Raw genomic sequence first — 14,182 nt, 5'->3', positions numbered from 1 at the left:
ACAGTACTCCAAGTGGGGTCTGACCAGGGTCCTATATAGCTGTAACATTACCTCTCGGCTCCTAAATTCAATCCCACGATTGATGAAGGCTAATACACCATTTGCCTTCTTAACCACAGAATCAACCTGCGAAGCAGCTTTGAGTGTCCTACCATTAATACTATATTCATCCATCATAGTTCACCTACCAAAATGAACCACTTCACACTCATCTGGGCTGAACTCCATCTGCCACTTCTCAGCCCAGTTTTGCATCCTATCAATGTCCCTCTGTAACCTCTGACAGCCCTCCACACTATCCACCACACCTCCAACCTTTGTGTCATCAACAAACTTACTAACCCATCCCTCCACTTCCTCATCCTTGTCATTTATAAAAATCACAAAGCATAAGGGTCCCAGAACAGATCCCTGAGGCACTGCACTGGTGACCGACCTCCATGCAGATTATGACCCATCTACAACCACTCTTTGCCTTCTGTGGGCAAGCCAGTTCTGGATCCACAAAGCAATGTCCCCTTGGATCCCATGCCTCCTTACTTTCTCAATAAGCCTTGCATGGGATACCTTATCAAATGCCTTGCTGAAATCCATATACACTACATCTACAGCTCTTCCTTCATCAATGTGTTTAGTCACATCAGTACCATCTAGTACATGGAATCTTTACAACAACTATTCACAGAGGCATTAGCAGATAAAAATCTAACACATGAGATACTTAGATCAAAGAGTCGGGTCTAAGGCAAGTACTTGGAGGAAGGAATCACAGTGAGAGGAACTACACAGCTCCGGTTGGGGCTGTTGAAGGTAAAGACAGAGCAACTAAATTCAAGGATGAAAGAGGGAAGAAATGGAAGCTGTCCAATTTCAGAGGGTTATAGGTTGAAAGAGATCAGCAATCCCCCACCCGGATACCCAAGGAGTTGTGGTGGGTGAGGAAAAGAGGGGTGTGAATACAGTAGTTGAAAGAATCAGAGACCTGGGTCATTGCTGACCTGAGGACCAACAGGCAAGGACACAGTAGAGCAGAGGGCTGCCTTTGCAAAATGTACACCAACCGATGAATGATGTAAAAAAGTTTTTCTTTGCTGTTCTGAACACTGAAGGTGGAACTTTAAACTGCCTTTCCCCCTCTGCTCTCAGATTTCGGAATGGTCCTTGAACACTTCCTCTTTTGCAGCATTTCTTACTCATTCAAAGTCAGTAATTTTTATAAACTGTGCTGCACTGTCCGACTGCCACAAACACAACAAATTTCACAATATATGTCACTGATAATAAACCTGGTTCTGAAAAAGTGATGGAAACTGAGAAAGTTAAATATACTTGAGTCTGAAATACTGGCACAATAAAGATTGACGTAAGTTATATATAAGCAAAGGAATTATTTTACCCTGCCTATTTCTGTGGTTCAATACAAATTATCAAGGGGTATCCTCTTGTAAATGTCACAACACTTGGAACAATCTTGAAAGACAGAAATTTATCATGACAGGAAACCATCATTTTAATAAAACTTCAGCATGTAAAATTATCAACCCTTAAATATCTACAGCATTAGCAACAGGAAACAAATTCGGCAAGTACTGAACACTTACTTATCAAATTTGTGAATCTGTTCTTCATTGTAAGGCAGTTCTGAAAGAGAAACAACACTCTGGGTATAATCCTTGTTTCGTAGATCGTAGAGCAAAAGAGGTCCTTCGACCCATTAAGTCCATGCTAACCATAATGCCCACCCACTAGTCCCACATTACTGCATATGACCCATATCCTACTCACGCTTCTTAAATTATACTTAAAGACAGGAAATTCTGCAGATTCTGAAAACCCAGAGCAACACACACCAAATGCTGGTGAAACTTAGCACGTCTGGCAGCATCTATGGAAATGAATAAATAGTTGACGTTTCAGGTAGAGTTCCTTCACCAGGACTGGAAAGGTAGAGGGAAGACACTGGATAAATAATACTTGTTGGATTGAGGTGTGAAATTATTACATCTCTTTGTGGTTCAACTTTCCTACGGTTGTTGGTAGTTTTATATAATCACCTATACAGTTGGCCCTCCTTACCCATGGGTTCCGCAGGTGCAGATTCAACCAACTGCAGCTCAGAAAAACCCGGAAGTTCTCTCTCCAGCACACGTTGTTTGAGCATTGTTCGCCTCGCGTCTTGTGTTGTGAGTGAGAGGAAGGTGGTTAAGGCTAGTAAGGGATGGCTGGCTAGCTATGTAAAGCGCTACAGCCGCAATAACTTAAAGATCACGGGAGAATCGGGATCGGCTGATGCTGAAGCCGAGGGAGGATGTACATAGGTTATATGCAAATACTACACCATTTTATATAAGGGACTTGAGCATCCATGTTTTTTGGTATCCGTGGGGGGGGGGGTCCCCAGAACCAATCCCCAGCGGATAAGGAGGGCCGACTGTATACACGATTACTCAGTGAATCTTCCAGTAATTATGGTTCAGTTGCCCATGTATTTTTCTGGAAACTTCTTGGTTTCAGTGATGGTTGTCATATTACCTGAATATGACTATCTGATTGGTTAACTGTTACCAATGGAATTTTCCGTTATCAGTAGTCTGGTACGAGAAGACCACAAAACATTTACTCTTTCCTTTCCTTTGTTTTCTCTTACACTGATTCTTTTTTGTTTTTGTAACACCTCAAAATGACTGGAAGCAACAGTTTTATGCCTCATTCTTGACTTCCGAATAACCCTCAGATTGGAATAGCATCAAGATCCAACACACTATTGAATCTGCCTCAATCACTTTCTCTGACAGGTCGTTCCATCCTCAGGTCCCTTTTGCCCCACTCACCCTAATTTTATGCTCCCTAGAATTGGACCACCCCAAATCCCGGGAAAAAGAAAGTTACCAACCACTTTAACTATGCCTCTAATATATTTTAAGGTCACTCCTCATTCTCTGGAGAATACCAAGGTATATGTAATTAACAAGAGAGATTCTGCAGATGCTGGAAATCTAGAGCAACACACACAAAATACTGGAAGAACTCAGCAAGTCAGGCAGCATCTATGGAGGGGAATGAACAGTCAATGTTTCAGGCCGAGACCCTTCTTCAGGTATATGTAAAACTAAATGCAATGAATAATTCTTAAGTAACAGGCGAACCACTCTTCCACCACCCTACCACGGAGTATTTCATAATGCTACTTACTGTGCAATGCTTTATCCTTTTTGAACTGAATATAAATTTCAGTTATCAAGTCCAGGAGAACCTGAAGTTTCTCAATGCTGGGAAGTAAAAAGAAAAATATCTGACATTAATGTAGTGATTTAACACAAAAGATTCTGCAAATACTGTTAATCCACAGCGAAATACGCAAAATGCTGAGGGAACTCGGCAGGTCAGGCAGCATCATTGGAGGGGAATGAACAGTCGGCGTTTCGGGCTGAGACCCTTCTTCAGGGCTGGAAAAGGAAGGGGGAAGAAGCCAGAATAAGATGGAGGAAGGGGAAGCTGGCAGGTGATAAGTGAGGATAGATGGGTGGGGGGGGGGGGGGTGAATGAAGTGAGAAGCTGCGAGATGGCAGGTGGAAAAGGTAAAGGGCGGAAGAAGGAGTCTTCTCACTTCATCCCCCATCCACCCACCTTCCCCTTCACCTGTCTCACCTGTAACCTGCCGTCCCCTCCCTCCACCTTTTTATTAATTCTTTTCTCTTCCTTTCCAATATTGAAGAGTCCCAGTCGGAAATGTCAACTGTTCATTTCCCTCCATAGATGCTGCCTGATCTGCTGAGTAACTTTATTAAATATATTTGAAGAGTGAAGCTTACTTTTTGTCCTCTGGGTGGGTCCCCGTTTGATACGTCCAGTGATCTGACAGCTGACTACCAGGCAACAATGCACCTTCAATGTCCTTCAGACTGTGGTTAATGGAATCCAGGGAACCTGCCAACTGCACAACAGTGTTTAATGGTCCAAGAGTAATGGAAGACCAATACATGGGAAATCAAATTGAAATGGGAGATCCTGCCTCTTGTGGTGGACAGAGCAAAGCTGTTCGCCAATCTGTGTCGGATCTCACCAATACAGAGGAGGCTGGATGAACCGAACCATATCTCTTTTTTGCCAATTCAAATAGCTCAAGTGATTTGTGGAGAGTGAAGGGAAGGAGGTCACAATCATTAACTGCAGCCTCGTTTAATCTTCCCCTGAAAGACTAACTGATGCCTGCTTTTCATATTAGCTCAATATGCCTGAAGTTAATTTGTCCAAGCAATACTCTACATATTGGAACCATAAACAGAACTCTACACTAGTCACTCTCATAAATATGCAAACTTCAAAGTATGAAGCAGTTTTCTAAAGTGAGCTGCCTGGTAAATATTAAACCCAGGGTTAATATTAAACTTTTACACCTTCATTAAAGCAACAGCAGGCATGAAGCAACTTCACAGTCACAATGAGTATATCCATCGTGAAGGACCCTCACCACCCAAGGTCTTACCATCTTCTAATTAAGAACCAACTTCATTCAGCATATACATTTACGTGTACAATGGACTCCAGTTAATTGGCCCATTGGTTAATTGGGGCAGCTGCTTATTTGGGACAACTCTTAAAGAACAAAATCTGATCAAGAAAATATCTGGGATTCCCTTTGTTTATTTGGGACATTATGATGCTTAATTGGGACAGGAGAACAGGAGAAGCTGAACAGCTTCTAACTACCTACAGCTGTGTGCATTTGTGTGGCCGTTAGACACTACACCATGCTTAGAATGAGCAGCTGTTAAGTAACATCGGTGCATGTGATTGTGTCCTGTTATCTGTTTGGGCCGACGGACACAGATTCAAAAAGCAGTGATTTTTGATAATTTTGTTTTTTTATTTTGACTTTAAGAACACTTAGACCTTTACCAAGGTGCCACGAAAAGATTTGACACTAGCTGAAAAAAATTACCCTACTGTACTAGATTAAAAGGCATCTGCCTAACACCACCCATCATCAGCTGAGTGGTGTTACAGTGACAGTGAAGATTTGCAGGATGCAATGGTCGAAATCATTGTATCACATCACCAAGGCAGGAAGTATAAAGATGAGGTAAGTAATAAAGATGACACATCTGAACTTGAACTAGTGATGACACAGGATGCCAGGAAATGTATGGTTGGATTATGACTTTACTTCATGCAGGAAGGTAATGAAGGTAGTCATTATCTACGCTGGGTGTCTGCACTGATTTTGTTCATTTACAGTCAATCAAAAGAACACGGCAGCGTACACTGGATGAATTCCTCCATCAATAACTATTAGGAGCTAATGCAGTTTTATAGTACTGCAAAGGTATTGGTAGTGTTCTCATTTGTTCTGTATTTCATTTAAATACATAATTTGTTACTCAGTTAAACAGTATTTGTCTTTTTTATACCTTTTTAACTATTTCCATGAAACTTCAGCTAATTGGGGCAGCCGCTAATTGGTCCAAAATGTACTGGTCCCGATGTGTCCCAATTAACCAGAATCTACTGTGTGTGGAATTTATTGCTGTGTGTTGGCATGACGTGCAACAAAAATACATTCAACAATTTTAGAGAATAAAGATTTATATTAAAATTAAAGTTAGAGGTTAAAGTATGGTCATTACTACCAATAGGAGGAGGTATAGGAGCCTGAAGACACACACTCAAAGTTTTGGGAACAGCTCCTTCCCCTCCGTCTGAATGGTTCATGAATCCATGAACACAACCTCACAATTCCTCTTTAACACTAATTATTTACTTATTTATTGTAACTTTTAACTTTTTTAATGTCTTACACTGTACTGCTGCCACAAAACAATAAATCTCACAACATACATCAGTGATAATGAACCTGATTCTGATTCTTCCATTCTCTGCTGATGAAAACTGTGACAGTACCTTCATTACAAACTGCTTGGTTCAAGATATTAGCATTTCAATGCCAATTAAATGCTAGCTTTGCCACAGATCACCACATACCAATTAAAGAATAGAGAAGCTTTAAAAATAGCCTAGAGGCTTATACTAAAACAAAATTCTCATCAAATATCTTTGGAAGCCAATGGAATGTTTATTTGGATTATTCTGGCCTTTACTAGTTATAGAGTCACAGAGCACTACAGCAGAGAAACAGGCCCTTTGGTCCATCTATTCCATACCAAACTGTTATTCTGCCAAGTCCCATCAACCTGCACCTGGACCATAGTAACTCCACATCCCTCCCATCCATCCTACAAGCATAATCATGAACACTGATTACTTACACGGAGAAGCTTGTTGTGAATTTCGGGAATTTCATTCAGTTCTGATGGCAGTATGGATGTCTGCAGCAAACTGTTGTACCTATCCAATGGAGACAATGCAGCAACAACCATGAGCCCAGGACCAATATATTTTGTCATTATACATCCCAACTATCCCATTTGGAAAAGAAATTAGACAATTTCAATAAAACATATTCTATTGCCTACTTAAGGGGATTTATTAAATGTCTTAAGTTCAAAGCTTGGGACTCCATAAAGTTTTCTGTTTGTTCTTGCAATTATTACAGGATGTAATTAATTACACAGTGGCTACTGGACAAAAATCCAGAGATACCAGTCCAAATCCCAACACTCAGCTAGAAATTAAATTTTATTAATTAGATCTGAAGGAAATAAAAACAACTCCTCCTCTTCCAATCTACTGCCATGATGAGGCCAAACTCAGGTTTGGAAGAGCAACACCTCATGTACCGTCTGGGTAGTCTCCAGCCCCTTGGTATGAACATCGAATTCTCCAACTTCCGGTAATTCCCTCCCTCTCCCTTCCCCCATCCCACTTTCACTCTGCCTCCTCTTCTAGCTGCCTATCACCTCCCTCATGGTTCTGTCTTCTACTACCCATAGTGCTTTCCCCTTACATTCCTTCTTCACCTCTCCTGCCTATCCCCTCCCTGCTTCCCCTCCCCCACCCCTTCATCTCTCCTCTGATTGGTTTTTCACCTGGCACCTTCCCCCTCCCCCCACCTTCTTTATAGGGCCCCTGCCCCCTTCCTCTTCAGTCCTGACAAAGGGTCTCGGCCCGAAACGTTGACAGCTCATTTCAATGGATGCTGCTCGACCTGCTGAGTTCATCCAGCTTGTTTGTACATTTCACTGTATGTTTCCATGTACATGTGACAAATAAAATGTGAAAATAGGGACACCTCCCTCTCCCTTGCCAGGGAGAGAGAGAACCTTTGGTTTGTCGAATTTCGGATGAAATGTGAAGCTTTTGGGGTAACTTTGGTCTGTGTCTTTGCTATTGCTCAGCACACGCTTGGGCTCGGTGATGGTACCGATGTGCATTTTCTTTTTGCTGGAGGGGGGAGGGAGTTCGTTGATCACTGCCGCTTATGCGCGGGGGGGGGAGCTGGGGGGAGACTTGGGGGTTCTCATGTTTAACCGTCGTTCATTCTTTGGGGCACTTCTCTGTTTTTGTGGATGTTTGCGAAGAAAAAGAATTTCAGGATGTATATTGTATACATTTCTCTGACATTAAATTTGACCTTTGAACCTTTGAAACTAATCTTTACTCTTAACAAAATTTAGTTTGTTTGCAAAAGTTGCCTATAACAGCAGTTAGAGTATAAAGGAAATAATATCGTAAGTAATTTTAATACTTTGTCAACGTTCCAATTTCTCCTGCAACCACAGGTCGTGTGTTTTCAATCCCCACTGTGCCTTCTGCAACTCCTTAATATCCCCATCCATAATGCCTACGCATTTCTGATGAAACATCATGCACTGACATTTTCATTGTTTTTCCTCTGCACAGTCACTGCATCATCCAAGTATTTTCTTTCTCACATCTACTGCATGTTATACTCATTAAAGACAAATGAATCATTCAACAATATTTTTTAAAAAAACATATATACTTCAGCCACTTTACTCAGTAGCTCTTGTACCTAATAAGTTGGTCACTGAGTGTATATTTGCGGCCCATCCACTTCAAGGTCCATGTTGTACATTCAGAGCTCTTCTGCACACCACTGTTGTAACGTGTGGTTATTTGACTTACTGTCACTTGAACCATTCCCCTCTGACCTCTTTCATTAACAAAGCATTTTTGCTCACAGAGCTGCTGCTCACTGGATTTCTTGTTTTTGCACCATTCTCTGCAAACTCTGAAGACGTGTGTGAAAACCACAGATCAGCAGTTTCTGAAATACTAAAACTATCCCATCTAGTACCAACAATCATTCCACAATCAAAGTCACAGGTCACATTCTTCCCCATTCTGATGTTTGTTCTGAACAATTTAACCTCTTGACCATGTCTGCAAGCTTTTATACATTGAGTTGCTGTTACACGATTGACTGATTAGATATTTGCATTAATGAGACGGTGTACTGGTGTACCTAATAAAGTGGCCACTGAGTATATCTTGTGAAGACAGGAAGAAGCAATGATGAAGACCTATTCTCATCTCTGATGCCTCCTTTTACAAGTCTCTTCTGCTAGCTTAGAGCAAAATATTTGTCAAATCAATAAATATTTAGCTGTGACAGCAAGACCAACACTTACACATTCCTGGCTCTTTCCACTGTGGTGATGCAGTAATTGAGCTTCAGAATCACTTCAGTCTTCTTGTGTAAAGTCTCACGAAAATTGTCCATGATGATCCGACTAGGAGAGAGAGGGAAAAACTACAAATTACATTTCAAGTCCACTGGGAGAATACTGTACGTTTTGGCATGAAGTGCACAGGTACTTGATATGGGTAGGACAGGAGAGTTCGAAAAGTTCAAAGTAACCTCCTAACCGATACATCGGGGAGGAAACTGGAGCATCTGGAGAAAACTCACATATTCCGTTGGGAGGAATTTCAAACTCCTTACAGAGGATGCCAGGATTGAACTCTGAACTTTGACACCCTGAGCTGTAATAACGCCACTCTAACCGCTACACCACCGTTTTTGCAGGCATTCACAGTAGAAGAAAGAAATATACTGAGTGGATCTGCAGGACCTGGGTCAAATCTTCAAGTTTGTTTGATACTTTTGCAATTTTCATCAATACTTTAACCTGTCAGGTAATTTGGGAGATAGAACTGAAGCTCTAACGACACCACAGAGGCACAAGAGACTGCTGGAATCTGGAGAAACAAACACCTGCTGGAAGTCGAGCAGATTCTACGTGAGGAAAGGAATTATCGACACTTTGGGAAGAAACCCTGCACGTTTTCAACCCCAAACATCAAAGTTTCTTTTCCTTCCCCACAGATGCTGTCCACTGCTGAGTTCCTCCAACAGACCGTCGATTTAATGACAAATTCTGGTTCAACACTAAATGCTAGCCTCACAGGTAAAACAATATTTCACAGCATTTTCTTTGTCCGTGCGGAATTGATGGCACAGAACATGGAGGTAATTTGACAGACTGAGGTGGTCACCAGACTCAATGTTACTCAGCTTCCCGTCAAGGTGGGGTTGAGCTGCAGTCTCCATTGAGGTCACGACTCAGATTCATGAGGATGATTTTGAGGACACAGAGGGGAATTAGGGGTCAGGTCAGTGTTTAGGGACAGGGATGCGGGGGAGTCGAGGTCTGCTCTGTTCTCAAAGGCCAGCAACAATGAGGGCAAAGGACATCTGTGAGTGGATGTCAGGCTGGCAAACTCTGTGAACAAGAGTGGCTGCCCCCACCCCTCAGCAAGCTCTCCCTCCCCCCCATGGGATCGCAGGTCCATGCGATCAGGAAGCCCAAGAGCCAATGACCCTCTAGGTAAGCAAATCGGCAAGAATGGAATTCGAGGCCGCGTCACTGGCGAGTCCTGGGGTTGATACCAAAAATCGAAGCCCGAAGATTGATCAGAAGTCCGGTGGTTGAGGCCCAGTGGCCAAAGCCGTGAGTGTGAGTGTTCATTATGGAAGTCAGAGGACCAACGTCTGTAATTCTGCAAGTCCAATGGAGGCTGAAGGCAGCCTGTCCTGGGGTTAGAGGACTGTATGTGTGTGAGTGAGTGGGTGGGAGGGACAAAATGGGATGCGCTTTGCTGCTGTTGTTCTGACGACATTGTGGGCACGTTAAGTAGGCACAGGAACGAGTGGCAACACTTGCAGGCTACATCCAACACATCCTTAGGTGTGTTGGTAGTTTTTGCAAACTCTACCTTTCACTGTATGTTTCAATGTACATATGATAAATAGATTAATCTAAATCTGAAATGTCTTTGACACTCCTGTGCAGGTATTTTCCATTCAATCTTAACAACCGGGACTGAATACATTAACTGCAAATTGATAGGTAAATTCACCACTGTCAATTGCCCCTAGGGTGTAAGTGAAGGGCAGAATCTAGGGGGTAGTTAATATAGGTCAGGATAGTGTTTGTATAAAACAGGGTGGATGATGGTCATCTGCACCATTTTCCCTTACCCCTCTGACGTTTCTACCCTCTCTTTTCCCTCCTTCTGCCCATCACCACCCGCCACCTCTGGTTCCCCAACTCATTCACTTCATTCCATGGTCTACCGTCTGATTCACTTTCCTTCAGCCCTTTGCCTTCCACACCTATCATCTCCCAGCTTACATTATTCCCCATTGTTCACCCCATCCCCCAGCATCCTGCCTCCCCCACCTCACCTGTCACCTGGTACTCCTCCACCTACTATTTTATTCTGACTTCTGCCACCTTCCTTTCCAGTGCTGATGAATGCTCTTGGCCTAAACCTTCTACTGTTCCGTTGATGCTGCCTGACCTGCTGAGTTCCTCCAGCATTTATTGAGGGGTCAGTCGTGAAGAGGGTGAGCAGCTTCAAGTTCCTGGGTGCCAACATCTCAGAGTATCTATCCTGGGACCAAAATTTTGATGGAATTATGAAGACGGTACACCAGTGACTATACTTCATTAGGAGTCTGAGGAGATCTGGTATGTCAGCAAAGAGTCCAGCAAATTTCTACAGATGGTGGAAAGCATTCAAACTGGTTGCATCGCTGCCTGGTGTGGAGGCTCCCATGTACAGGCTCGAAAGAGGCTGCAGACTCAGCCAGTTCCATCACAGGCACTAGCCTCCCTACTATCCAGGACATCTACAAAAGGCGGTTCCTCAAGAACCTGACATCCATCTTGAAGGACTCACCTGCCTTCTCTACTACCATCACAGAGGTGGTACCAAAGACTGAAGATGCACATTCAATGTTTTAGGAACAGCTTCCTCCCCTCCACCAACAGATTTCTTAATGGTCCATAAATATTACTTCATTATTCCTCTTTTGCACTATTTATTGTTTCTTATTGTAACTTGGTAATTTTTTATGTCTTGCATTGTACTGCTACCACAAAACAACAAATTACATGACATATCAGAGATAATAAACCTAATTCTGATTTACAACAAAAACCTCCATCACTGCATTCCAGCAGCTCGCAAGCAGTTGATGGATATTACACAAGGACATGAAGGAAATGTCTGCACCAAAACCCATCGTTACCTCCTCACTTTCTCAGGTGGATGGGACAGACCCAATGATATTACTTTGAAGAGAAGCAGGGCAGTTACCTAAATGTCCTGGTTATTAACAATCCCTCAAGATATCAGTAAACCAGATTCAAACACGAGGAAATCTGCAGATGCTGGAAATTCAAACACACACAAAATGCTGGTGCAGCGTTTCTCCCTATAGATGCTGCCTGGCCTGCTGTGTTCCACCAGCATTTTGTGTGTGTTGTTGTTGAGTAAACCAGATTGTTTGGTTTTGCCGTATTGTTATTTTTAGCAACTTGTTCTGTGCAAATTAACAGTGACATTTCCCACATTACAATCATGATTACACATCAAAAATATTTCATTGGCTGCAAAGTGCCTCAGGACACCCTAAAAGGAACATCTAAACAGCTACTCAAATGCAGCCCTTTTTGGCATATCACGATATGAAATACCTTCACAGTTTGTGTCCAAGCAACTTCTAGTCTTGAAAGGCAGAAATGAACAGTCAGAGTTAAATTAGAACAGCTAATATTCAAAAAATAAATCTTATCCCAGGGAATGCTCTCTTCTTGCTGCTGCCACCAGGAAGGTACAGGAGCCTCAGGACTTGCAGAACCAGATTCAGGAACAGTTATTGCCCCTCAACCATCAGGCTCTTGAATGGGGGGGGGGGGTGGAGGGGGGAGAGATAACTTCACTCAACTTTGCTTGCCCCATCATTGGATTGTTCCCACAACCTATGGACTCACTTTTAAGGACTCTTCATCTCATGTTCTCGATACTTATTGCTTATTTATTTATTATTATTTATTTCCTTCTATACATGCAGAGTTTGTTGTCTTTTGCATACTGGTTGACTGCCAAAGTTGGTGTCATCTTTCATTGATTCTGTTATGGTTATTATTCTATTCTGGATTTATTAAATATGTCCATAAGAAAATTAATCTCAGGATCGTACATGGTGACATATACGTACTTTGATAGTACTTTTACTTTGAACTTTATGCACCTCACTTAAACTTGATTATATTTTGGCAATTTTACATTTGGGTGTGGAATTTTATGCTTTTTTGCTGCTGGGGAGGAGGGGGTCATTGCTTTGCTGCTGCTTATGCATGGGAGGGGGGAGTTGGGGGGGGCTTTGGAGTTCTAACATTTAACTGCTATTCATTCTCTGGGGCACACCTCTATTTTCGTGGACGTTTGTGAAGAAAAAGAATTTCAGGATGTATATTGGATTCATTTCTCTGACATTAAATGTATCTAATGAAACCTATTGAATGTGGGGTGGCAATTTGGATTAATACAGCACCATTTATACTGTTCAGAAATCATACAGGGCTTCACAGAAACATCCCCTGACAAAGTCTAACCCCAATTACAAGGTCAGTTTACTGCTTCCTTGGTCAAAGGTGGTCATAAGGAAACCAAAAAGCAGGAGACAGCAAATCATAAATACAAGATATTCTGCAGATGTGGAAATCCAGAGTAACGCATATAAAATGCTAGAAGAACACAGTAGGTCAAAGAGCATCTATGGAGAGTAATAAGGAGTCAATGTTTCAGGCTGAGACCAGTCATACAGCCTGGTGCTAAAATGCTCGAGGTTGGCTATTAATATAAATATTGGAGTTGTCAATGAGGCAATGTACAATGCTCCGTTAAAAATAACGTTTTAGAGTGCCAACATGTATTTAAGAATGCTTTCAAGAATGTCACGTTTATTATTTTGCATGCAGAAGAAAACTGACAAAAGCAAATTTTTGGCATATTTTTGTAACCGAGAATCAGAGTGGCCACGAGAACTATGGTTATTGTGATTTTATTACAGCTCGAGAGCTTGAAGTTCAATTCTATTGTGGTCTTGTACAGAGTTTGTACATTCCTCTCCAAGAACACGTGGGTTTTCTGTGGGTGCTCCGGTTTTCTTTCACAGTCCAAAAAAAGGGCCAGTTAGTACGTTAACTGGTCATTGTAAATTACCCTGTGTTTAGGCCGGGGTGGCTGGGTGGTGCAACTCATTGGACTGGAAGGGCCAGTTCCACTCTGCGTCTTGAAATTAATAAAATTAAACTATTTACTCACATTAACCATCGGACACCCTTCCGCACCAGTTCCTGATACTGCAGCAGCGAGGCAGCCAGCTTCCGTGTTTGGCATACAACACCTTTAACGTTCTAGGACAGAAGATACAATACTCAGTTTGACATTTCCTGTGCTGGTGTTGACACTTGCAGGAAATCAGTACTAAGAGTACAATGAAGACAAAGCTAACCTTTGTACAGGAGGCGTCGAGGTCCAAGTCATAGCGAGGATGCAAGGTTGGAAGGCAGGCTGCAATAGAAAGGATGACTTCATATTGATACAATCATGAATACCAATGCAGATCTGACCTTGCTTTGGATACAAGTAGGTTTTCTATAATGTTCATCCATAATGTGAGTGCATAACATATATTGCAAAGACAAACATGGTCTTTTCACATTACAACAGGGAGGACATACAGAGCCTAAAGATGCACACTCAACATTTTAAGAACTGCTTCTTCCACTCTGGCATATAATTTCTGAATGATCCATAAACACGTGAACACTATCTTGTAATTGATAAGATTACCTCTCCTGATGAAGGGTTTCGGCTCGAAACGTCGTCACTACCTCCTCCCATAGATGCTGTCCGGCCTGCTGAGTTCTGCCAGCATTTTGTGTTTTTAACTATCTTGTAA

At 42.2% G+C, this 14,182-nt stretch overlaps 1 protein-coding gene across 2 annotated transcripts in view; it reads right to left on the bottom strand.

Annotated features, from left to right (window-relative positions):
• tbk1 (TANK-binding kinase 1) overlaps positions 1 to 14,182 on the bottom strand; it is a 60,382-nt gene that overhangs the window by 14,962 nt on the left and 31,238 nt on the right. For both annotated transcript variants that reach the window (XM_073058803.1, XM_073058802.1), the window contains exons 10-16: positions 13,733 to 13,791; positions 13,543 to 13,634; positions 8,553 to 8,654; positions 6,267 to 6,345; positions 3,813 to 3,934; positions 3,193 to 3,269; positions 1,602 to 1,641 (exon numbers count right to left, since the gene is read on the bottom strand). In XM_073058803.1, coding sequence (XP_072914904.1) covers positions 1,602 to 1,641; positions 3,193 to 3,269; positions 3,813 to 3,934; positions 6,267 to 6,345; positions 8,553 to 8,654; positions 13,543 to 13,634; positions 13,733 to 13,791 — 571 coding nt within the window. The remainder of the gene's footprint in view (positions 1 to 1,601; positions 1,642 to 3,192; positions 3,270 to 3,812; positions 3,935 to 6,266; positions 6,346 to 8,552; positions 8,655 to 13,542; positions 13,635 to 13,732; positions 13,792 to 14,182) is intronic.

Source organism: Hemitrygon akajei, chromosome 10, assembly GCF_048418815.1.
Source record: "Hemitrygon akajei chromosome 10, sHemAka1.3, whole genome shotgun sequence".
In the NCBI taxonomy this organism is placed as follows: domain Eukaryota; kingdom Metazoa; phylum Chordata; class Chondrichthyes; order Myliobatiformes; family Dasyatidae; genus Hemitrygon; species Hemitrygon akajei.
The sequence above is the reverse complement of the archived record's forward strand: the minus strand, read 5'-3'. Positions and strand labels throughout refer to the sequence as shown.